General features: G+C 35.7%; 4 protein-coding genes and 1 long non-coding RNA gene across 5 annotated transcripts; 3 read left to right on the top strand and 2 right to left on the bottom strand.

Moving 5' to 3' along the window:
* Window positions 1–603: 603 nt before the first annotated feature.
* On the top strand, window positions 604–1,611 carry LOC147502451 (uncharacterized). Its single transcript, XM_086604534.1, has one exon. It carries the CDS (start codon window positions 604–606, stop codon window positions 1,609–1,611), a length of 1,008 nt encoding a protein of 335 aa, XP_086460660.1.
* Window positions 1,612–12,587: 10,976 nt separating this feature from the next.
* LOC147502452 (uncharacterized) lies at window positions 12,588–13,420 on the top strand. The gene is made up of 2 exons (XR_015221704.1): window positions 12,588–12,947; window positions 13,038–13,420. It is a non-coding gene; the product is annotated as an uncharacterized LOC147502452 (long non-coding RNA).
* A 783-nt stretch (window positions 13,421–14,203) lies between these two features.
* Window positions 14,204–20,953, top strand: DPE1 (disproportionating enzyme). Its single transcript, XM_086607263.1, has 16 exons — window positions 14,204–14,689; window positions 14,765–14,827; window positions 15,328–15,416; window positions 15,513–15,573; window positions 15,916–15,994; window positions 16,178–16,314; window positions 16,403–16,561; window positions 16,657–16,733; window positions 17,134–17,273; window positions 17,391–17,422; window positions 17,508–17,582; window positions 18,318–18,390; window positions 18,494–18,582; window positions 19,585–19,629; window positions 19,759–19,911; window positions 20,619–20,953. The coding sequence occupies exons 1-16, from the start codon at window positions 14,300–14,302 to the stop codon at window positions 20,721–20,723; spliced, it is 1,767 nt and encodes a 588-aa protein (XP_086463389.1). The 5' UTR covers window positions 14,204–14,299; the 3' UTR covers window positions 20,724–20,953.
* A 440-nt stretch (window positions 20,954–21,393) lies between these two features.
* On the bottom strand, window positions 21,394–23,869 carry LOC147502454 (uncharacterized). The gene is given in 11 exon segments (XM_086607264.1): window positions 21,394–21,716; window positions 21,846–21,911; window positions 21,998–22,088; window positions 22,185–22,314; window positions 22,527–22,615; window positions 22,692–22,768; window positions 22,885–22,953; window positions 23,148–23,222; window positions 23,358–23,389; window positions 23,392–23,452; window positions 23,640–23,869. Coding segments are annotated over 11 exon segments (954 nt in total). The 5' UTR covers window positions 23,784–23,869; the 3' UTR covers window positions 21,394–21,596.
* A 515-nt stretch (window positions 23,870–24,384) lies between these two features.
* On the bottom strand, window positions 24,385–26,429 carry LOC147502455 (diphthamide biosynthesis protein 3-like). Its single transcript, XM_086607265.1, has 2 exons — window positions 26,288–26,429; window positions 24,385–24,854 (listed from the first exon to the last, which is right to left on the bottom strand). The coding sequence occupies exon 2, from the start codon at window positions 24,780–24,782 to the stop codon at window positions 24,534–24,536; it is 249 nt and encodes an 82-aa protein (XP_086463391.1). The 5' UTR covers window positions 24,783–24,854; window positions 26,288–26,429; the 3' UTR covers window positions 24,385–24,533.
* Window positions 26,430–26,871: the final 442 nt, after the last annotated feature.

Raw genomic sequence — 26,871 nt, forward strand, 5'->3', positions numbered from 1 at the left:
TTTATTTGAATATTTACAGTCGCCCAAACCATGTTTGAAAAAAATAATCTACAGGCTCTTTATCAGGAAATATTGGACACCAAAGTCTCCCCCTGATCAATAGTGCAATCAACTTATCTTGATTTTGTCTTCTGGATAAAATATATGAAACTAATAATGTCTACAATATAAGATTTGAATGCAACTATTTTGGGTCTTTAAAAATTAAGGAAACTAATATATTTCCTGGCGCATTAAGGAACTAACCTCAAAACTCATTGGTAAGAGACTCATGTCAATTAAGGAAACTAATAATAATGGGGTGTTATACCGTAAGTTGAGGTTATCATCCCAACTCCTGCATGCAGAATCTGTTAGGATATATATCAAGTTTCCTATCATATAATTACGTGATAGGAAACTTCCCATAGAATGGTATCAATCCCTTATTCTTCTCCTAGAATTATGGGATTTACTTGTAACAATTAGTCTATATAAACTCATGTAATGGTTACAGTAAATATACAAGAAATAATACTCTTACATGGTATCAGTATAGGTATTGATCCACTCTACAAACCCTAGCCGCCATCTTCTTCGTTCTTTTTCCGCTGCCTACACACCATGTCTACACCTGAAAACGTACTAGTGAGAACGAGTAATGGTTATCAGGAAATATTATCCTTGTTAACCCCTGAACGCCTAGATGGGACGAACTACATTGAGTGGTTCTTAAATGCTCGGAATAAACTTCGAGGCCGGAAGCGCTGGGGATTCATCTCCGGAACTAAAGTCGCTGCTCCAAATCGACACTTCTTCCCTGAATATGAGGTTTGGGAGGACGACAACTGTATGTTTAAATCATGGTTGCTTGATGCCATGACTAAGGATATCAGATCCTTGTTTCTCAGATTATCCACTGCAAAGGAAATCTGGGATACTGCTAAGCTCACCTACTCTGTCAGTCAAGATGCTTCCAAAGCATACCAATTGCATTGTGAGGTATTATCTATTCGTCAAAATAGTGGCACTGTTATTCAATATTTTGGGAAGTTATGCAAATTATGGCAGGAATATGATGCCATTGATGACTGTATTATGGAGTGTCCCACTGATATTGGGCGATATACATCCAAAGTCAATTCCCAACGAGTGTATGCCTTTCTTGCTGGTTTAGACTCTTACTTGGATGGGGTTCGCAGTCGCGTTCTTTCCACAGTCCCTCTCCCAAATCTTCAAACGACTTATGCCATGATATGTGCTGAAGCCAACCGGCATGATGCTATGATGGGCAGTGCACCTGTGGATAGCATTGCTATGACTGCTCGCAGAAATTTATCTCGGCCTGACTTGAAGAAAGGAGGGCGCAAATGTAGCCATTGTAATGGAGATAATCACGTTATTGAAACATGTTTCAAACTCCATGGCTACCCGGACTGGCATCCTAAGGGTAAGAAGGTATCTGGTACAAGTTCTACTTTCAAACATCTTTGTTCCTCCAACCCTTCAACCGAAAGTGAACCTTTCGCGGGTTTGGTGGCATCAACCGGTATGTCCAAATCTGTTCTTAGTTTTTCTACTTGTACTACATCTAGCGATTGGATAATTGACACGGTGCTCTTGATCATATGACATGCAACTCATCTAACTTTAGCCAATTATTTGCTTCTCATTCTAAACATGCCATTACTCATCGCCAATAATGGCCAATTACCAATTGTTGGTATCGGTACAGTTATTTTACCTACTTCATTACCTATCTCTGATGTTCTATATGTTCCTTCTCTTGCATGCAATTTGCTCTCGGTAAATAAATTTATCCAAGCTTATAATTGTGTTGGCTTGTTCTTTCCTACTTACTGCCTTTTTCAGAACTTCCATACCAAGGAGAGGATTGGCAGTGGTAAGCTGCGTGATGGATTGTACTATCTAGAAGGTGATGCTCCACCAGTTAATAAAAGCTTGGCACATGCAGTAAGTTCACAGAAATTGGAAGACAATATAGAGCAAATATGGCTGTGGCATAAGAGATTAGGTCATCCGTCACTTGGTTATCTTCGAAGGCTTTTTCCTTCATTATTTATTGGCTGTAATATTTCGGATATGGTTTGTGAAACTTGTGCTATGTCTAAAAGCCATCGTACTCATTTTCCTTCATCAACAACTAGAAATATAACTCCTTTTTTATTGATACATTCAGATGTGTGGGGGCCATCTCCAGTATCTACCCCCACTGGATTAAAATGGTTTGTTTCATTTGTGGATGATTACACTAGAATGACTTGGGTATATTTGATGAAACATAAAAGTGATGTCTGTATGATATTTCAACGTTTTTATCAAATGATACTCACACAATTTGGTATATATCTGTCAAAGTTGTTCGCACCGATAATGGAGGTGAATTCTTTAAGCAAGAATTGACTGATTTTATGCATTCTAATGGAATCATTCATCATACTTCATGTCCAGAATCTCCTCAACAAAACGGTACTGCAGAACGGAAGAATCACCACCTTCTGGAAATTTCTCGCTCCTTATTGATTGGAGGTAATACTCCAAAATACTTATGGGGGGAAGCCCTTAGTACTGCTGTGTATTTGATGAATAGAACACCATCTAGTGTTCTGTCTTTTAGACGACCTTTAGATGTGCTGGTAGAACACTGTACTCTTCCATCTCATGTTCGTTTGCCTCCACGGATTTTTGGATGCGTAGTTTATGTGCACTTATCCTCCAAACATCGCACTAAACTTGATTCACGAGCTATACGATGTACCTTTGTTGGATATGGAACAACTCAGAAAGGATATAGATGTTACGATCCTATTACTCACAAATTTTATATCTCTATGGATGTTGTATTCCATGAATCCGAATTGTATTACTCCACCAAAGAAACACGCACCGCATCTAAATTTCGAACTTTGATCCCAAACGGTGTTGAGAATACTCTAGAAGGTGTTCCGGAAGTCGATATTGCCGGTATTGAGAGTGGCCCTAGTGGGAGAATACTCCAAAGACAAGATATTGCCGGTGTTGACCATGCTCTTGATCTACCACCGATAGTCCAATCCATCATGCAACTTCATCACCACCGCCCTCTTCGGCATTACGAGGTATCTCTTTCTCCTTCAATGAACATATTTTAAATTCTCACTACACCCTTCCACCACGTACTAATCGAGGTATACCACCTATTCAATATGAACCTGACCCCAAAGCCAAGATCAAATACCCAATAGGTAATCATGTTTCCTCATGCAAACTCTCGAACTCATATGCATCTTATGTGTGTCAATTATCATCTGTCGCTACACTTAGTACATTGCAGGAAGCTTTGACAGATACTCAATGGACAAAGGCTATGGATGAGGAAATGGATGCTCTTAAAAGAAATGGCAATTGGGATCTTGTTGCTTTACCATATGGAAAAAAGACTGTTGGTTGCCGATGGATATTTACCATCAAACACAAAGCAGATGGTACTATTGAAAGATTTAAAGCTCGCTTGGTGGCAAAAGGATATACTCAATCCTATGATGTGGATTATCAAGATACATTTGCACTGTGGCTAAGCTCAATACTGATCGCGAGTTCTCTTATCCTTGGTGTTAATAAAGACCTGGCCTCTTCTACGTTTTGACGTTAAAAATGCTTTCTTACATGGCAATCTTACTGAAGATGTGTACATGGATCCCCCTCCGGGAATTTCGGAATTCGAGAATACTTCATTAGTATGCAAGCTCAAGAAGGCCTTGTATGGACTCAAGCAATCTCCACGGGCATGGTTTGGTCGATTCACACAATCTATGGTCAAGTTTGGGTACAAACAAAGCAATGCTGATCACACGTTGTTCTTGAAGCATAAAAATGGTAAGCTCACTGTGTTGATCATATACGTGGATGACATGATAGTCACAGGTAATGATGCTGATGAAATTTCCTGTCTACAATGTCATTTGACTTCTGAATTTGAGATGAAACAACTTGGAAATCTCAAGTATTTTCTCAAAATTGAGGTTGCCCGCTCTCAGCATGGTATATTTCTATCTCAAAGAAAGTACATCTTAGACCTGTTGACCAAAACAGGGTTTCTCGGGTGCAAACCAGCTAATACACCCATTGAACAGCACCACTCACTTTCCCATTGCTTGAGTGATCCAAGTACAGACAAAGGACGCTACCAAAGACTTGTTGGGAGATTGATTTATTTGTCTCATACTCGACCGATATTGCCTATCGCGGTAAAGTACAAGAAGCCAATTTATGCATGATCCATGCCAGCCACATATGGATCTTTGTAGAGAGCGATTCGAGATACTTAAAGTCGACTCGAGGGCAAAGGTCTATTATTATCTAAACATGGACATTTGAATGTGGATGGATTTACAGATGCCGACAAGGTGTTTTAGTTGATAATCGAAGATCTACCTCTGGCTATCTAACTTTTGTTGGGGGGAACCTTGTGACTTGGAGGAGTAAGAAACAATCGGTAGTCTCGAGATCCAGTAGGTTTTTGAATACCGTGTATGGCATTAGGAGTGTGTGAGTTACTATGGCTGAAAATATTACTAACTGAATTGGGATTTCCTCCTCTACAAGCAATGAATCTCTATTGTGATAACACGTCTGCCATAGAAATTGCTTATAACCCTGTTCAACATGACAGAACCAAGCATGTAGAGATAGACATGCATTTTATAAAAGAGAATTTTGATGCTTGCATAATCAGATTTCCCTTTGTCCGGTCAGCTCAACAACTTGCAGACATTCTGACTAAAGCTGTGGCAACAAATGTGCTTACCGATTCTCTTATCAAGATGGGCATGAATGACATCCATGCACCACCTTGAGGAGGGGTGTTAGGATATATATATCAAGTTTCCTATCATATAATTACGTGATAGGAAACTTCCCATAGAATGGTATCAATCCCTTATTCTTCTCCTAGAATTATGGGATTTACTTGTAACAATTAGTCTATATAAACTCATGTAATGGTTACAGTAAATATACAAGAAATAATACTCTTACAGAATCCACCGTCACCCCCTTGATCATTGTGTCTGTATGGTAGTACTTACGATTATATTTTTCCCTTTACCTTTGCTGGATCTAGAGAGCCCACAGTACAAACTTGTCTACACGCATAAATGTACTCTTATCATGAATGTAGATATATAGTTATGAACTATAGAAGTCTCGTAATCTCGTATTACCATTCCTGTGTTATGAACTATAGAAGTCTCGTAATCTCATATATCGTTATGAACTATAGCAGCCTTCTATGAAACAATTCTCTCTTGTTTCCTCTCATAGTTACTACCATAGTACAAAATATCATGATATGGTAAAATATCGATCTCTGATTTATGGATATATATCGTGGATATATACTCTTCTTTGGAGATATTTGACATTGTTTCACATGCAAATAACATAGATATATCTAAAATATCGACAAATATCATGGATATTGTGGATATTTCTTGATATATCATGATATATAATTTATATTTATTTAAAATATAATGATAAATATTAAATAAAATTGTTAACTATACAAAATATCTCCAAATATCCCAAGATATCGTATATATCGTAAATATCGTTGAAATATCGTCGATATTCACAGTTGAATATATCCTGGAACATATCGTGATATTTATGTATCCTTTTCTGATATATGGATATATATCACAATATATCAGGATATATCGGGATATTTTGTACTATGGTTCCTACAGTTCGTTTGCATTGTACATATTGTACCAAGCATGACATAGATAGTGAAAGTGGGCGTCTGTCATAGATATGTTTTGACAATTTCTTAAAATCATTAACTTGAATTTTGTTTTCTTCGATAAATTAATACCTTAAATTTCTTGCATTTTGCAGATCTTCTTGACAATGGGTGAGAGAGCATGCAATGCAATGGGCTCCAATGCGTAGTTTTTCTAAGGTATGTTGCTTATTCAATCCACGCCATTTTTTTTGTTCTAGTGGAGTATATTTCAGATCCTTAGTCATTAGTATGTATGATAAACTGCTCATGTAAAGAGTGTAGTGATAGGTGCACTGCATTTTGCTAGTTACAATATTAGGTACTTTAATTGCGTTGGTTTTGATATTGGGGTACTCAAAATCTGTTGTGTAGGTCAAATTTGTCTGACCTCATTTTGGAGCGAAACATGATATTACTATCAAGTCATTTTAAGTTTGGATAGAGTTGGTGCTTTGACATACCCCATGCGCTCCCTACGAAATGAAAGGCGAGTATAAGAAAATAAGGTTTTTTTTCCTAAATAAGTTTTTCTTTTCATTCTTCTTCAATTTTGAATCTATATATGTTGAACTCAAATATCAGATAAATGGTGATTAGTTTTATGAAGAGATTTGGGGAATTGGAACATTGGGTATTTATGGGAAGTAGATAAAATTGAGTTAGTGAAGCATCCAATGCTATTTGTTACTATTGTTTTGAAGAACTTTTTGGCTATTGAAGTTTCATTAATTTTGCACCTACTCAACTGTACCTCCACCACATCTATAAAATTAAACTAGCTTTTGAACCCGTCCTACGAACGGGTGTCGTTATATTAAATTATTGTAAAATGAGATATGAAAATTATATTAATCAGTCATTCAAATTTCTTGCACCACTCTCTATAAAAATGAAGCATCAAACCTTGATAAAACTCATCGACTTCTTTTTGTTGTTAGGTTTAATAATAGAAGTTTGATTGAAATTTTGTGAGAATGTCTAATGTGACGAAGATAATATTGAAGCTACTTGAATAGCATGACATTCTTAATCATAATAAAAAAATTATGATAAACACTACTTAAAATAAAAAAACTTTATTTGTCGAGACATTTATTCCCTCTACATATAATACAAACATGTTTTATGGTTATTAGTTCAATGCATTTGCATTAAGTTTATGATTTTCCATTAATTATTCTTTGAGGTTAGTTCAATGTAACACATTGCATTCAGTTTCCAATTTCTCATTAATTATTCTTTAAGGTTAGTTCAATGCAGTTGCATCAAGTTTTCGATTTCCCATTAATTATTATTTGAGGTTAGTTCAGTGCAATTGCATCCACTTTATAATTTCCCATTAGTTATTTATTAAGGTTAATTTAGTACAGTTGCATCTAATTTTTTATGTTTAATTAATTAGTCTTTGAGATTAGTTCAATGCATTTGCATCAATGTTTCAATCTCCCGTTAATTACTCTTTGAGATTAGTTCAATACATCTGCATCCAGTTTCTGATTTTCCGTTATTTATATTTTGAGGTTAGTTGAATGCAGTTGCATCCAATGTCCGATTCCCGTTATTTATTTTTTGAGGTTAGTTCAATGCAATTGCATCCAGTTTCTGATTTCTCATTAATTATTATTTGTGGTTAGTTCAATACATCTGCATCCAATTTTCAATTTCATGTTAATTGTTCTTTGAGGTCAGTTCAATGCATTTGCATCAAGTTTCGATTTCGGTTAATTATTCGTGAGATTAGTTTAATGTATTTGCATCCAGTTTCCGATTTCTCGTTTATTATTTGATAAGATTGCATTTGCATCTAGTTCCCGATTTCCAGTTAATTATTGTTTGAGGTTAGTTCAATGAATTTGCATCCAATTCCCGATTTCCCGTTAATTATTTCTTGAGGTTAGTTCAATGCATTTGTATCCAATTTATTATTTATGCGTTAAGGTTAGTTCGATACAATTACATCCGGTTTCTGATTTCTCGTTAACTATTATTTGAGGTTATTTCAATGCATATTTGCATTTAGTTTCTGATTTCCCGCCAATTATTCTATGAGGTTATTTCAATGCAGTTGCATTTGGTTTTTGATTTTATGTTAATTATTTTTTGAGTTTAGTTCAATGCATTTGCATCCAGTTTCTGGTTTCACATTAATTCTTATTTGAGGTTTGTTTAATGTATTTGCATACCGTTTACGATTTCCCATTAAATATTTTTTAAGGATTTTCATCCATTTTCTAATTTTCCATTAGTTGTTCTCTGGCGTTAGTTTAATGTAATTGCATCCAGTTTTCGATTTCTAGTTAATTACTTTTTTAGTTTAGTTTATTGCATTTGCATAAAATTTTTGATTTCCCGTTAATTACTTTTTGAGCTTAGTTATGTATTTGAATCCAGTTTTCGATTTCCTTTTAATTATCCAATGTGGTGTGTAATACCAACTTCTACTGATCTATCTATAGTGTTATTCCAAACATGACATAAAAAATAAATTATGTTTGATTTACTATGTTGGATCATCAAAGATTATCTAGTTCCCAATTTCCCGTTAATTATTTTTTAAATTATGCATGACTCACTATGTGAAATCTGCAAAGATTATCTACGAACGGGTGTTGTTATATTAATTATTCTAAAAAATATTTACAAATATGCAGAACTATTATATATTAATATTATATTGATCACTCATCCAAATTTCTTATAACGTGAAAACCTCACTCTCTATTAAAAAAAAAACTCACATTTGATAAAACCCTTCAATTTTATTTTGTTGTTTAATAATAGAAGTTTGATTGAAGTTTTGTAAGATTGCCTAATAAGGCGAAGTTTATATATATTGAAGCTACTTGAATAGCAAAAAGTTACCAATCATACGGAAAGAGATAAGATAAACACAATTTTAAATGCAAAACTATACTTATCGAGACATTCTCACAACATATAATCCAACTATGTTTTGAGGTTAGTTCAATGCATTTGCATCCAGTTTCTGATTTTCCGTTATTTATATTTTGAGGTTAGTTCAATGCAATTGAATATAATTTCTGATTCTCGTTATTTTTTTTTCTTAGGTTAGTTCAATGCGGTTGCATCTAGTTTCTGATTTCTCGTTAATTATTACTTGCAGTTAGTTCAATACATTTGCATCCAATTTCCAATTCCCTGTTAATTGTTCTTTGAGGTCAGCTCAATGCATTTGCATCCAGTTTCTGATTTCCAGTTAATTATTTTGTGAGATTAGTTTAATGCATTTGCATACAGTTTTTGATTTCTCGTTTATTATTTGATAAGGTTGCATTTGCATCTAGTTTCCGATTTTCCGTTAATTATTGTTTGATATTAATTCAATGAATTTGCATCCAGTTTCCAATTTCCTGTTAATTATTTCTTGAGGTTAGTTCAATGCATTTGCATCTAGTTTATTTTTTAAGATTAGTTCAAGGTCGCGATTCGCGGCCGATTTCGATTTTCGTTAATTATTCTTTAAGATTAGTTCCACGCATTTGCATCATGTTTCCAATTTATAATTAATTTTTCTTTGAGGTTAGTTCAATGCAGTTTCATTTGCATTGAACTAACATTTTTGTTGCCGAAAGAGCTTTATCGGCAATTGTCGAGTTTACTGATGGCATCTTGTCTATGTAGCCACCTCGGTTAGGTTGATACTAATGAAGTTTGCGCGCTTGACATTCGTTTGCAATCATCTTCGCCAACAAAGTTTTACCACAGCCTGGAGATCCATAGAAAAGCACTCCTATTGAAGGAGACATATATACCACACTTTTCAAACTTCTCAAGATGCTCCACTATTGCACAGTCTTTTTAAGATTGCCACTGGGTTTTTATAAAGAATGATTGACTCAAAATTGATCAAAAATTGCATAAGAAGCTTGGCATCAGGAGTTTGATGTATAAGACGGCACCGGTGGATTCTTAATAATGCAATGTTCAAAGAGTTTTACAAATATTGGAGACTCTGTGAATGCTAAAAAAAGAGAGCCAGGAGAGTACAATTATAATATATATCTAAGGATATCTGCAATATTTATGATATTGACGATATTTGGAGATATATGGGGACATATGGTAATATTTTGTTTAGATAACAATTTTATTTAATATTTTCCATTATATTTCAAATAAATATAAATGATATATCAATAATTCGTGATTTCGACGGAATTCTTGGAATTCTGGCAAATATTTTGGTTTTTGAGAAATTCAGAATTCCGGTTTAAGGGTTGAAAAATATGAAATTTCGAAATGCACTCGGAATATAGCGGAATAAGAGTTGGAATATCAAGAAATATCTACGATATTTGTCAATATTTTATATATATACATGATATTTATCGATATTTTAGATATATCCACGATATTTACATATAGCATAATGGAAAATATTCCCAAAAAAAAAAAAAAAGATATTCCCAAAAAATTGAGTATCGATAAATAGATAAATACATATATCCCAATATTTTATAGTGTGGCGCACACACCATACCCCAAATGTCTAGCCAATCACCATTGAAGTAGTTTTTGTCCCATGTCATTTGTGCTTTGTAAATGTAATTAGTTACTGTTAATATGAAAGAGTTAGGCTACATAATAAGAGCCACCTTTAATATGCTTTGAATCTTTCATTTGCTGATGGAAATCAGATACGTAGCATCTAAACAGCTGCTAAACTTTATGAGTACCTTAGCAATCTGAAACATATTGATCGATCTATCTCTACTCTCTCGTTGTCCTTCCTTTTTGTACATCATTTTCTTAGCTTGACAACATAACGGAAATAGGGGCATAGTCCTTTTCACAAATCACAAATCACAACCCATGAGCCCAACTTTAGGTTCTCTCGCACTACTCTAACGCCCTAACTCAGCAGTTGGGCATTGAAATGTCTATTTGAGCAAGTCCATAAAGGTTGCATTTTCGCCTTTTCCAGGCTCTCAAAGAGGCTCTGATGCCTTAGGCTGAGTCAAATGGTTTGCCACTCTCTATCTCTATCCCTCAAAATAACAGTGTTATAGGGATAGAGAGTAGGTTTGGGTGAGCAATGATTTGAACAATCCTACGCCACTTGAACTGGCGCGGTTTGAAACCCACTTTTTTAAAAAAAAAAAAAAAAAAACCATCCGGCCTACGCCATTTTAAATGGCGCGATATGAAATTGTATTTTGCATTCCACGCCACTTCAAGTGATGCTATTTGGGTTTTTACAAACCACACTATTTCAACTCGCGTGGAATGCACTATCAATTCCTCAATAATACTCTCAATAATACCCAGAGATAGAGGGAAAAAACCACCGCCGATCCCTTTGCTTTTGAGGGAATGAGGTTTAGTAGGAGTAACGGCGGAGCAACAGGGCTACAGCGACACTGCATATTTGCATCCCCCAGATTTGTCTGTCGGCCTGTCTGGGTAAAATTATGTGAATGTTTCAACTGGCTGCTTTAATTTCTTCTTCTTTTGTAGGAGACGTTAGCTTTTGTCTGCTTCTTGATGTCTGCTTCAGTCATCATATTCTTACATTTATCCCTTCACCATCAAAAGGAGCAAAGTTCTTTTGGTTCGTGCAGGCTACATACCAACTAGAAATGGACAAAGTTATCATGTCCTGGGGTAATAGAGTTTTTAATGAGCTCGATCACTAAACATATTTACTTCAACTCACAGACCTTAAACGTAAGGAACTAAGGACTATATATACTTAATCATTGACCACGAGTTGCGTTTGGAATTTTATGTGTCGTTTTGAAATTTATACTTCTACTGTTCTACAGTTCTACTTCACTGTTCAATCATTATAGAGTATGTAATCTTTTAAAGTTGACACTATCAGCTGAAGGCATTTTTTACCAGAGAGGCGGACAGATGTCATCAGGTTCAGAAGAAGAATTACATCCAACATAAGATGAGTGATCTTCAATAGTTCATACTTCATACAGCATCTAATGCTATATATAATTTCTTTCAGGAGCCATCTGATTGCACCGCTTTAAAATACATAGATTGGTGGTTATTGTTGAGTTGGGGGGGTCTCATTTTATTGTCTGATCTCACCTCCCCTGCACATTAGGTAGAATCTCTGTCATAACATAATTTATTACACTTTTTTTTTTGGTAAAGTTATTACATTCAAATCTCCACTTATTAAAGAATCAGCTTAAAACTCTTTTTTGTCAATAATTGTGGACATGTTGTTACACCTCACACATTATCGGCCCAAGATTAACATGGCCGAGGCCGAGACAACTGAATACCAACACAAGGCACTTCCAGTTCCTCATTTCATTTTTCCTCGAGGTAATCAAAGTACAAGCTTAAGTTAGGTGATGATATATTGATATGAATGTTGAAGTGAGCGTGTCTTGTAGTATTTATATGTTCTTTTCTCCTTTGCATTTAAACATTATATACGTAAGAAACATTAGCATGGAGATGTTGGTCAAAGTATAAGTAGTAAGGACACTTCAGTCACTAATAAATTATATTGAATAAGTTTGTAGACAGACAACCGTTTGCTGTCTACAAGACCTCAGCCTGCTGATTGGTAGAATGGCTGTCCGAAAAAACTGTTTTACTGTAAAAAAAAACTGTTAAACTGGTAGAATGATTGTCGGAAAAAACTGTTTTACTGTCCAAAAAAACTGTTAAACTGCCCGAAAATAAATTTGACCAATAGAAATATACTGTTTTGTGACAAGTCTGTGGCACAAATACGGACTCTAAATAATACTATACTGCATTTTCCATGTGGCACAAATACGGACTCTAAATGATATTGTACTGCATTTTCCATGTGGAGTTGATGTAGGCTGTAGGCAGGTAGCAGATGTGGAAGATATATATAATAAGCACGCCAACATTTATTAGAGTTTCAGCTTAAAAGCCTTAAATGCACACCAACTAACAATTAAAGGAGATACCTGTAGAAGCAGAACACAAGAAGAGAAGCGAAAATCAAGTGAAAAAAATTCTAAAAATGGGAGACTTATCCAAGGGAGAGGAAACTCATGAGAGTTATAATCCATGCTATTACCTTGAGTTGGCTGTAAAAGGTTTTCTCAAGTGTTTAGGTCTTTACTCTTTTTCACCCCAAGGAGAAGAGAAGAGAAACGAAACCAGTTCTGAAGATGATCCAACTTCAACTACAGAACAACAAATGAAAAGCAGTGTAAGTAGTCCTCTCTCTCTCTCTGACCAACTATCAAGATATAAGATAGTATTAATTAGTTAAGCTTCTTTGATATGTTGTTTTGAACAGGAGGATAGTAGATCAAGATTTTCATTTAGTGTCCTCACTATCAGAGGAAGACCACCTCCAAGGCCACTTGTAGGCACTGGGAAACCTCCACAGAACAACTCAAGCTCCTCTTGATAGTATAATTTTCCTTTTCTTAAGCATCTGAGAATCCCTATTTAAGTCTTTGTTTATACGTTCTTTATGTGTTTGTTTGGTTTGTTTCCAAGTGTAGGGAGTTCTGAGAAAGATTGTTGGAAGTTGTAACTAGATGTGAGAATTGAAGTAGTTGTGCTTGGGTTGGGTGCACCAGGGCGCATGCAAGTGTGTGGCTTGTAAACTATTTTCATTTTACCTATGTGATGTTCAAATCAAAATACATAAACAGTTTAATCATAATTTGTTAATTAAGTGCAGACCCTCATTGCTTTAAACGCCAACTATCAAACTATGTTGGGCACTTGATATTTCTACTTGCTTACTTGATTTTAGGCTCTATTAGGCATTTTGGCTCATAACATTCGTGAAGATGTGCTAGATGGATGAGATTTGCGATTTCATCCGTTTTATGAACCCAAACGGCTGGGATCTGAAAGTTTCTAGTGTGTTTGAACACACAGTTGCAATAAAATCAGAGTTTAGAGTTTTATAGGTGTGGGCAAAAAATTTGGGTGATAAAACTGATAATACCATAAGTTTGGGGTTTGAACCCGCTAGCATTAAAGAGTTATTTATCTCATTTAAAACAGACTTACCAACTAAAAATAAAATAAAACAGAATTTTATGTGCACAGTGGATTTGGTTTCCAGACTATCAAACTATGTTTCCGAACAGTCAATATCATAGAATGCTATATAGTTTTCCATTTTACACCAACGGACCTTGTTCCTTGAATAATCCATAATGACCAATCAAATTTCTGATTAATAGTTTCTTCAATTTGATTTTTGTAAATATTTCGCTCTGAAAAGTTTGCTCTCGTCATACAAGGAAGCAGAACGTACATTTTGTGGTGACTAGTCACGTCTCAGGTCTGTGTCCTTGTAAAGGGAGTGTCCTCTAAAGTGTAATAAAGGAAAAATTGTTTGGGCTTTACTAAAGCCCGAGCCCAATTCGAATTACTAGAGTATGCAATTTTTTCTGTCGACAGCATAAATTTAGAGTCGAGGTACAGCTGGCTAAATAGATCCGCTAAATTAACGTTAACTGAGCTTCACGTGCATCATGGCACAAAATTCCTTAATAATAAATATAAGCTCACTTCTCCAATCCCACTACTCTCAAAATGGCCATTTTACCCTCACAGTCTCTTCTCCACTTCTCATCCACTTCTCTGAAACTCTCCAACTCATCATCAACTTCAGTCATCAACTTAAACTTGAGTAACAAAAACTACTCCTCACTCAGTTGTTTAAAGTATAATAATAATAAGGAGAAGAGAAGAATGAGTGAAAGGAAGTATTCTAATGATGACGTGGACACTGTCACTGTGGGGGAGAATTTACCTGAAGATTATGGAGATAGGTTTGTGCCGAGAGATCCGAAAGATAAAAGAAGAGCTGGTATACTTCTTCATCCAACTTCTTTACCTGGTCCTTATGGCATTGGTGATCTTGGTGACCAAGCTTTTCGCTTTTTAGACTGGCTTCATCTTTCTGGTTGCTCTGTTTGGCAGGTACTCTACAATTCTTTCATTGCTTTCCCATTTTCATTTTAAATATATATATGTATTTTTTTTTTATGTGTATAGGTTCTACCTCTTGTGCCTCCAGGGAGGAGGGCTAATGAAGAAGGATCGCCGTATTCAGGCCAGGTATACTTGATATGATTACATAATCAGTTCTGATTCAAATGGGTGGGCTGGTGAATGCTTCAGTTTATAATTTCGATTAGCAGTGGTGATTCTTTCTGAAATGGCTTGGTTTATTAATTATTGGAGAGCTATTAGCAACAAGTACAAAAAACCATGAACTAAAGTCCACGTCCCATGATCGATAGTAAAGAGTCGAGTGTACAGCTTTTTTAACTCATTACTCCAATGAGAAAAGGATCCTAATTAGGAAATTGCATGGGTTCACACTTAAAATGCTGCCTCTTGGTTCCACCGTGGATTTCCTTTCAAAGAAAACACTTTTATGACTTCATGTAACTAGATCCTGTGTTATTCTATTTTAGTTATGTTTAAAGTTTGTTTTCAAAAGACCTCTGATGTCAATTTAAAATTTTATTATCGAAGCGACTATGGAACAACTGAATATTTGTGTTCTATTATTCATAAAATTGAAAGTAGCTCTCCATTATTGTGACCTGCAGGATGCTAATTGTGGTAACACACTCTTAATCTCCCTTGAAGAGCTAGTTAAGGATGGCTTACTGATGAAGGAAGAGCTTCCAACACCTCTGTGAGGACTTTCATTTACTCGACAAGTTGACAAAACTGGTCAGCATATTGTGGTTACGATTACTAATTCTATGTTAGGCGTTTTCATTCAATGCAGGGACATGGAGCGTGTGAAGTTCTCAATTGTTGCTGACGTAAAGGATCCTTTAATAGCAAAGGTGAAGAATCCAGAGAAGTATTTATTGTTGAACTTTTAGCGTTAGGTTCTTTGAAATTGATAACATCGTGACAGGGAGTAACTTCATATTTAGATAATCCTAGAACCTTTGGTAGCAATTGAGACTGTCAAAATCCCACACAAGCTTAGGATTTTCAGTGGGAAATGGGTAGTTTCTCAAATGGACTTCCTAATGATATGTCGTGTTTAGGTCACCTTCTTCTGCAATATTCCTTCTTTTCCAATCTTCAATTTTTCCTTCCAACCATTGGATTTTAACTTTTAAGTCCATGTATGGTTGATCCTTTCTACATGAGCAAACATGTTATTAATCCCTTGGTAGGCTGCAGAGAGACTCATACTGAGTGAAGGGGAACTCAAAAGTCAGCTCGAGGATTTTCGTAAAGACCCTGAAATATCAGGTGAATATGCCCGTGCCCTCTCCTTCCCACTCTTGCTTCCTGCGTAGTTGTGTATTATGCTAACTTCAGACCACATCCTGGTTATCTGTCATAGCATAATAACAACATGGGAGATTCGTGTTCAGCTGGGAATCTCTGTTATATCTCACTTTATTTTCTAACTTAATATCTCCCGTTTACTAGGTTGGCTTGAAGATGCAGCTTATTTTGCTGCAATTGACAACATGCTAAATACTTTAAGCTGGAATGAGTGGCCTGAACCTTTGAGAAATCGTCATCTTGCGGCCTTGGAAGAAATCTATATTACTCAAACAGACTTCGTAATTTCTTTGCGACAAACTGAATTTCCTTTTACCCCTCAGTGCCAAAGATTCCTTACCTGAAACTTCCAGATAATCTCCATTTCAGATAAACATATTCATTGCTCAACAGTTTCTATTTCAAAAGCAATGGCAAAAAGTTCGCAACTATGCACAGATGAAGGAAATCAAGATAATGGGAGACATGCCTATCTATGTCGGCTATCATAGTGCAGATGTATGGGCAAATAAAAGTGTATTTTTGCTGGTGGGTGGCGCTACTTTATCAGGTTTGATGATAATTTGAGAGTTCATTCAGGAAACATTCTTACCTTTCGATGCCATCCTTTATTTCATTGGCAGAACAGGAAGGGTCTTCCAACTATTGTTAGTGGTGTACCCCCTGACGCTTTCAGTGAAACTGGTCAACTATGGGGCAGGTTAGCTATCAATGTCACAAAATACCACTTCGGTTAAATACCTTATAATGTGTTCAAATGAAAAGGTAGCATCTATTACTAGTATACTTATACAGTTGTACTCTGATCACTAAGTTGTTTTCCTCATCCTGACAAAATATGATCTAGGATTAGTCAGAATGAACCGAAAAAGAAAAGAAAGAACAAAAGTAAAGTTGCTTATACTCCATCTCAAAAACCGTTAGGATTTTGGACTGTCCAAGAGCATAAGAGAAATGTACAACATGTGTTTTCTGGTGACCTATTTATTGAGTTGGACCTAATGCTTGCTATGCTGTTGGCTTTCTCTCCTGGTTTGTCTTGGCCTGTCTTAGTTCCTTGCGCTTTTCTTATGCACTCTATTGTAATGTGAATTAAACAGCCCTTTATATAATTGGAAAGCAATGGAGGCCAATGGGTTTTCTTGGTGGGTACAGAGGATAAAGCGTGCATATAATCTATATGATGAATTCAGGATAGATCATTTTAGAGGATTTGCTGGATTCTGGGCGGTTCCTTCTGGTGAGAGCATCTTGATGGCTGTAGTTTTATTTATTTATTTTTTTCCTGTCAGATCTGTGGTTATTGGTATTTCTACATTCTATTAATTATTGTCGTCGTAATTGCACCAAATTGCAGAATCAAAGGTTGCTATGTTCGGTCATTGGAAGGTCAGATCTACATGTGGAAGGTGTTACTGTTTCTTCTTTGAAGATATCAATAATCCAGACTAGATTCTTTTTTTCTTGATAGTAGGCTGGACCAAGGAAAGCCGTATTTGATGCCATCTTTCAAGCGGTTGGAAGGATCAATATAATTGCAGAAGACTTGGTATGTCTTGCTGTATTTGATTCCAAGTGCACAGTAATTACCATGTAACTAGTGAATTGACATGTAAATTATGATTTCTAGTCCAACAATTAAAACTATCAAACACAAACAGTATATTTTTAGATTAATAATTATATATAGAAAGAATGATGGGATCATTTGTTGTTGATTTGTTGGAGTGCTTAGTGGAAAAATTGTGGTAATATTAACTTGTTGAGGTTTATCGTTAAGCAGATTTTTGGTTAGAAGAAGCTAGCTAGTTGTGAGGTTTTACTTTTTACTGGATCAGATCACTGTACTACATATCCAAATTGCATTGTCAACAGACACACACAGACACTCTCTCACACACATATTTTATTGAAGCTACATAGAGAAATTATGTATAAGACCTTTTTGATAGAACACAGGTATTTGAGTAACTAGAAAAGGATACTTGCAAGGTGTCAGAGGGGATCCAACAATGAGCTATATGATTGGGCATGTATTCAAGAGTTAACCTACTAATACTTCATTTGTAACTGGGATACACTTGGATTTTAAAGAGGGGTTGTAACTGGGATGAGCAGTACTTCTTGTAGGTCATGTAACTCCTTGCTACATGGCCTATATATTGGATTATTATTACTTAGATCTACTAAAGAATTAGACTTTACCAATAGAAATATGGTATAAATTCCACAAGCTGCTTCCACTGAAATTGATCTTATATTTCTCTTGATCATAATATGACAGGGGGTGATTACTGAGGATGTAGTTCAACTTAGGAAGGGCATTGCGGCACCTGGAATGGCTGTCCTTCAGTTTGGTAGTTATTCTGTGCTTATGACCCTTTTTTTCCGTGTCTTGAAAGAGTTTCCATGAATCAGTAATAATGACTTGAAGTTCTGTGTTGCAACCCTCTTGTGCAGCTTTTGGAGATGGCGGGTATAACATTAATTTGCCTCATAATCATGAGCGTAATCAAGTAGTGTACACTGGAACTCATGATAATGACACGGTGAGGTTTATTCTTATTATGATCTTGCTACCAAATTTCTGTTGATTCCTATCACTAACTAGGGGGGTTGCCGCTAGAGAGGAATAGTCTTGGGTGTAATATTGAACATGCTTAAGATTCTTATGTTATTGGAAAAGTTTAGAAAGGAGGTGAGTGGAATTCCTTTCGAGAACTTGGTAATCTAGTGCCAGCGGGAATTGTTTTCTGCGGTGTTGATTTTATGTCCTCTCATTTAAGGTAAGGTGAGCTATTGAGAGTGTTTTATGTGTCTTTGTGTGGTTCCTCTATTCTTTGTTCTATATGTTGCCTTGCCCTACTTCTGAATGGTTCAATAAATTATCTTCCTTACTGAGAAGAAATGCATGAACCCATTGGCCAAAATGCCCAATGAATTTGAGTTTGGTTATCTACCTTACAAGAAGCCCGCAAATTCTTTATTCACAGAGATAGATGCAGCTCGGTAGAGTATGTATGGTTACTCATTCCTCATTGAATTTTGGTTACTTTAATTCAGTAGGAAATGTTAATTTGTTTTATTGTTACCGCCACTGATTTTTCTTCAAGTCTAAACAAGTGCAATATGTTAAGGTGTGGTTGATGCAGTCTAGACTATTTCTTATGAGAGGTTCATAGAATGTCTGAATGACCTTATCTGTGCTAACCTACCCCAGTAGTGTAATTGAAAATGAATTTCCTCTTTTCTTTTGGTGCTTAAGATATAGTCTAAGGCTAAGTTACATTGACACGGATAGGTGTGTCCGTATCTGACACGGATATGAAGAGTCGGACACAGCGAATTTTCAAAAATCGAGGTATATCACATACAATGTGTCCAATATGTGTCCGACACGGACACGTGTCCGTGGATGCGTATCCGACACGGATTATTTTCAAAATATGGTGTGTCCATGTCACCAATAACTTAGTCATCTTTCTTTCTGATTTATTGGTTGGAGATTTGTGTCAACTATGTAGTTCTAACCTTGTTTACACCATTTCAAGTCTCGTGGTTGGTGGGAAAGCTTGCAGCCTGAACAGAAATCCATTGTGAGTATAGTTCCCATATAAAATAGCAGTCTTTTCTTATTTAGCTATTATTGTTAAGTTTACTATTATTTGTATTATTTATTTATTTGATTTAATGAAGTTTCCATCATATTGATTTTATCCTGATAGGTAATGAAGTATCTCTCATTACTAGATGGGGATGATATATCTTGGAAATTGATTAAGGCGGCGGTATCTTCGGTGGCTCAAACTGCTATTGTTCCTATGCAAGATATCCTTGGATTAGGGAGTTCTGCTAGGATGAACATTCCAGCAACACAGGTAAGACTGTTGATGAAAAAAAGAGCAAGTTTAGCATCCAAATATCTTTATGAAAGATTTCAAAAGAACATACAATTTTTGGCTATGTATATTCTGCTTTGATGGGGACAAGAGGCAAATTTATTATATGTCATAGGTCAACTTGTTTTTCTTTCATCTTCATTTTCTTTGTTCACCATATCAGTAGATAACTGTTCATCCACCAACTCTTTTAGCTTTAGATCGATTCTTCTGGTCAGTATTTATCAAATTCTCAAAGAAGATCTGGATGACTTCAAAGCTAAATGTCTGGTCTACCCTGCTATATAAAGCCTAGTAAATAAGGGGCATTATCGCCAGAATGCATTTGATATTTTGACGCCACACAAATTTTCTCTGTTTGTTGATGTTTATTCCCCTTTGCATGTGGGTGTGTCTGAGCTGAATCCATAGGTAGTGTACGCGTTTGAACTGAATCCAGGTAACGGAAGGTGCCAAAAAAAGTTTACTATTATCTAGTTGTAAGTTATCCAGAATTGAAAATTGATGAATTTGGTAAAATTATATAAGAAATCACAAAATAATTTATATCTTCTGGGATCCTTGCAAGGAGTTCTGCTTTAGTGTTTGTTTTTATTTATTTGCTTACTTGTGTAGTTCTTACACATCTATTCTGAACATTTTATTCTCTACTCTCATAGTGCCTTCTCATTTTTATTCCTTTACAGTCTGGGAATTGGAATTGGAGGATGTCTAGCTCGTTTGGCTTGGATTGCTTGCAACAGGAACTGAAGAAGCTGAGGGATATGCTCTTGATATATGATCGGTTGTGAACAAATAAATCCAAGCTTCCATGTTACTCAATGGAATCTATTTTGAAGTTAAGCTCCGTTATTTGGTATAAGTTGCACTATTAGATGTTTGTAAATTTAAATAAAGATGGATTCAAATACTGCTGTAGAAGCAGAAATAAGTTGAGTGATTGAGTCAAATACTGTTGTAGAAGTACAGCTAGAAATGGAAGATCTTCTGTTAGTTTAATAAAGTTGTGTTTTTTCATCAATTATTCTTCCTTGCTGTTATGGATACATTTCATTCATTTTTTCGGCCATCTGATACTGAAGGATCAAGTTATGGCATTCTATCTTGGGTTTTAATAAATTAACAAGCAGTTGAATTTCAATCAATTAAAAGTTTAACATCCAAATAGTTTAATAGCTTCTGCCAAGGTAAAAGATACAAGGATGTACTTGTGCAAAAGAGATACAGTTTGATACTGATAGGATGTGCTTGTGTGAAAGAGATTAGAAATGGATCCTGAATAATGATTCTGGTATCCACTGATACTTGGTTCAGTTGCCTGAGCAGGAAAGTTTCTCGCTAAAATCAACTAACCAAGCTTAACATTCTAAGTAAAATGTTTGGATAATTCCAACAAAACAAACACACCATTATATTTGTAGATTCATGGTGATGGTCAAACTCAAATGCAACTGACAAACATGTACAAATCTTTTCCTTTTATTAAAATCTCCTCAATTTCACCGACAAAAGAAAGTATTACCATATCGCCTTCAGTAAACAATTTATATCATTTATACTTCATTGCTGGTGTATCCAACCACCAAGATGAGAGGGAAATCAAATGAAATGTAATGAGATTTCAATAAATATGAAATTTCTCTTAATGCAATCGAAGAACCAAACTAGACCGCACTTTCAATCGCTTCAATGCACTCTAATACACTTCCTTTTTTTGACATTGCTGATATTAGTGCTTCATGAGAACTCTTATTATTTTTCAGGAGTGAACCCGAAAACAGAACCTGCATTATTGTAACAACTCTTTTAGTTTCCTACAACAAAGAAAGAAACCTTATCTACTGTTGATTGAGTCAATTTAGCATGATAATTAATTTCAAAACAAGTCAAACTTTCTGATATGATGAACTTACAGCCCATCTAGTGAGATTTTGTTGTTGTTCTTTGCTTATTTGTGGCTTGCTCCTGTTGATAAATCTCTACAAAGACACAAACCCGAAGAATAAATAGAATTGAACAAATGTGTACAACCTCAAAGACTTCTAAGCATTAAATTTAAAGTTACCTGGAGACTGAAAAGATCCGCAGACTGCCCTATCACTTTATCATATTTCAAACCTTCCGCTGCAAGTCCAGCCATTGACACAACAGATAACCTGACAATGGAATTTGTATAGATATTTCGCATATAAACAATGCAAATAGTCGTAACTGGATTGTAATTCCAGTAACTGAAGATGTAAGTTTGGTACCTGTCCAATTCCTTCGCATCAAGTTGTCCACTATATATAAGTTTTTGAAGTTTGTCATTAATCAGGTTGACATGTTCTTTTCCAATATCCAATGTATATCCCAGGATAGGAAGGCCGAGCAAGTATGCCACTGCAAATTTGTAGGAAAAACAACAGCGTAAAGCACCATTGAGTATTTCACAGTGCCGTACTCTAAATAATGTGTCACTGTATCTTTCATGTCAATTAATTGAAAAAGATTCATCTAACATAGCTAAAGAATATTTGGCACACAGGGTTCTAACAGAGCGACTTCAAATATGTTCAATGTCTCAATTTTGGAGTCTGCCAAAGAAAAGTTACCTAAAAAATGAGCGGCTTCATGCCTCGCAATTCTGTCCTGGTAATCAGGAAAAAAGGCAGAAAACCCACCAATGGCTGCCTGAAGAAGCCTACAAGTGAATAAGCCGATTAATTGTAAGCCAAAGGAAGAATATTCATAGTTCTTTGGGTAAAAGAAATGCTTACCCAGGAGAAACACTACCTATAGCCAGAACTACCAGAGAGATGCTCCCGAGCAAGTACGGCACAAAGAACCCCCAATCCTGCAGATCATCTTAACTAATTTAGCACGTGAAGAACAATGGTCATGGTATGCATTAATTCATATCACATCATATATGACACATCATCGTAGCTGAGGGAAAATAATGAGATATACCCCAGGCAGTTGCCCTGCAAATACACCAAGAAATCCTGTTGTGCCCACCACTGTAAAAAGAAAAGCGGCCTGCATGACTGAGATAAAGTCAAATTGTATGGTATCTTTATATCCAAATGCTGTGTTTGCTATTCTCCAATAAAATCAGATCAGGGGAAAAAGAAGAAATTAAGATTCCACAATCCTAAATGCAGCACGCGTTTAATTTCATAGAAAGATCAGAACAGGTCCTCTGATGGAGAACTTAGTACTTTGTTACTTACATCATTCCGTACACTGGGAATAGCAAGGTTCTCCGCATTCTTTATCCCAAGAGTTGTAAGCTCCCTAAGAGATGTCTGCTCAACAAATTTACGACAATTGGAACAATCATTATTAGTTTATTACCAATTCACAACAGAAGTGGACATATAGACCATGTACATATAAACATAATTCATATACTTAGTACACACTTGTTATGGATGACTGACCATCCGGCGTGATACATATGGTTGAGAGCTCACTTTTTAGCCCAACCAATTTCACTTAGCTGATCAAGAGCTTCTTTAACCGCATCACTATCTTTCTGAAACAAACCGAGTTTCTTCAGTAGTCCAAAAATTTTACAACGAAAATAGTAGAGTTTTTCGCGTAAACTTTCATGCCAAGTGTAACTTAAAGTCCAATTTTAATTGAAAGTTAAGTTGATAAAACCTTTAAACACTTCATGAAAGAATAAGCTATATTAGATGAGGGAATTTTCAGTGAGGCACCTTCGAAATGGCGATTTCGAGTGCTTGCAAATCGACACCAGGAGCAGCAGAAGAAGCTCTGACGCGCCATTTCTTGGGTTGAGATTCGAAGGAGGAAACACAAGGCTTTGAGAGAGAGACCAGGGAGGTTGCAGACATTGACATTTGCTCTGTGTGTGTGTGTGCAGTGTGCTTGTAACGGTAACCAATGAAGCAAGATAATGTTTGGCGCGGTACTTTATATGTGTTCGGGTAGTTGGTCTATAACGTGGCTCCCTCCACAAACACAACTCCAATTGCTATTCAAAGTTGTTCCAAACACTACTTGACCACACCCTGTACAATTGCCCTTTGGACGGTGATGTCGTGATGATGGCCTGCTGGTAATTCAGTGATTCTGGCATTCTGCCACTGCCACTATGTCAAAATTCTTCGAAATTTTAGTTTAAGGTACCAGGACAGAAGACGAAACAATATTATACAGCGTACTTGCTACGATATGGTGAAACCATGGTACAAGACTAGAAGTTGTCCTTACAGGGCAAAATATCAGTATCCTTAAAACGGAAAACTTCGCCTAACGTCAGAATACAATGAAGTCGTGAGTTCAAACACAGGTTATCTGAGATTTCAGCAAACATCAGCATCCTGTTGAACCAAAGGTTGCTCACAAGTCACAACACACAGCATATATTGGTAACTGCAATTTGATAATTTTAGACTTTTAACTGCACACTCAGGACATACTATGGCAAAACACCCAAGCTCACAAACAATCTTGTTTATCTGGTATTTTTATCAATAAATTGGTGCAAAAAAAGTCAATGTAGTGTACAACATAATTGACAGGAAAAACGTAAACAAAACTGGAAACTTCAACTTCCTAACAATTCCCAAACGTAACCAAATTCTTTCCTAAGAGACTGCTATTGGCTGCTGCAAATTATTGTTCTTGTTATTCGGGTTTGAGTCTCGCATAAAGTCTTCCATATTGTAAATGACAGTAATATACAGAGAACAGCTAGGGCATCGAGCAATTTCTTCTCCTATCTTGAGTTCTTCTTTGGTGATCTGAAATAGATCCCCACAGGGACATGGATACGTGTAGGCCAGAAGCTCTTCATTCCATTCCATGTCTTCAATCTCTACATCATCGTACGACATCCTTTTTTTTTTCTAGCTCTCCACTAAATGTCTGCCTGAATGAAATGACCAAAGTTGTATTCGAGATGCTTGCTGAAAAGACAAATCAAATCAAACCGATGGAAAATAAAATTAGTGTTTGCATCACAATGATGTATTTTGCTGGTGACTGAATTGGAAAATGTACAATCTTGTCATTGAATATCCACAAAACTAATTAGCACAGTAAAGAGGGTGAGAAAATGGAAAACTGTTAGCACGCAAAGTCTAGTAAAAAACAGCGCAGCAAGATTAAAAAAGACTAAAAAAGACAATTCATTAAAAAAATAGAAAAAAAAATAAAAATAAGCCAATACTCAAATTCCACAACTCTTGAAAAATTTCCTACAATAAACAAATGAGTACTGATATATTTCAATACCATTAACAAACAGAAGCATTTCTATTGTTGGATACTACCATCTCTACGTGTTAACTGTTAAGGTCTTCAAAGTTCGGACATGGAAGCAAGCGGGGAAGTTAAAGCCAAAAGTGAAATCCTTATATGGGGTATTTTCATAGAAACAATATGAGAGGCATACAGAGGGGACAGAGTCATTAAAAACAAGTGAAGGAGTAGTGTTTCATCATAGACGTTAATCATGACGAGTGATTAGAATTATCTCAATGTCAATTATAATTCGACTGATCCTTTGACATTATGCATAAAAATATATAAGCAAGCAGGTATTACTAAGTTAAGAAAGTTTCCTACATATAGAAACCAAGTGACATTTTGCCCCCCCTTTCAAAGTCACAGTAATTACTCAACACTCTGTACTATAATACCTTGACAATCGGAAACTAAAATGACCGTGCTAATCAACTTCAACCATAAAAGAAAGGGAAAAATCGTCTCAAGTTAAAACTGATCATGCGTGAAAAAATAGGCAGTTCATTGGGTCCCCATTCAACAATTTTGTGTTAACTACAAAGGCCTAACTTATCACTAACATGATAACATGCACATAAAAAGATTCACAAACATCAATTGTAAATGGTTAAAGACTTTGATATAGATATGTAGACGTCGACAAATTAAATCAAGTGCGCCCCCAACTCAAAGTCATTGGAACACATAAGGTAGTAAGGTACCATTGAGAAAACTGAAACTAGACTCGATCAGAAGTCCAACATAGTTGATTTTAAGGTTCTAAACATGTAATTCAATAAACTGTTCGCATAGTCACTTTGAATGACGCCCATTCACTCTTTTCAAAAGTGAATATGCAGAACCCGTAATCTAAAAGTATCTTGGGTAACTAAGTTCTGAACGAAAATACAACAGATGAACACAATCCACAATCCAACACAATTTATCTTTACTGAATCAAGACAAAAGTAATTGGGCAACTCTCATTGAATCAATATTGAAACAGAAACAAGAGTCCCAACAAAAGGCTATTATCTTTATCATCTAATATACCATCATACTAATATATATATAAACGAACTAATAAAAGAATTTGATATTGAAGTTGGCTTACCTTGTGAGCTGATGCGGGTTGCGTTGTTATGGAAGTTTAGGGCAACAGAGATGCCGAACAAATCTTTTTATTAGAGAGGAAACACGAGTTTAATTAAAAGTGGACCCGACCCAGCCATCATAATTGACTCAATAGTCCAGCCCTCTTTTAGATTTCAATTAACGTTGCTACTGTGCCGCCATTTTCGGTACCATATCTTACACGACTCCGAATTTGTTCACCACCGGCTAATTTTAACCACTTTTTGCCGATCTACATTCATAGCCAATCATTTAAAAGCCCAAAGTACACTATAAATTATGGGTTTAGCATTTTTTCTTAACTTCTATTATATAGTTTGTGAGGTGATTTGGTTTGTTCTATTAATTTTTTAAGTTCAACGTCCATTTGAAATAAAGACTATAGTGCATACAATCTTAGAGAACAAAAGAATGTTCACCACCATGATGCATACATACCACTGTTTAATTAAACCCAAATTGCTAACAAAAAAAAAAGTTTGGGATGAAGTAAATAAATATCTTCAAGCTTACAAATAAACAAATACCTTCAGATTGATAACAAAAACTCAGATAATTTGTATT

This window comes from Coptis chinensis, chromosome 4, assembly GCF_015680905.1.
Source record: "Coptis chinensis isolate HL-2020 chromosome 4, ASM1568090v1, whole genome shotgun sequence".
Classification (NCBI taxonomy): domain Eukaryota; kingdom Viridiplantae; phylum Streptophyta; class Magnoliopsida; order Ranunculales; family Ranunculaceae; genus Coptis; species Coptis chinensis.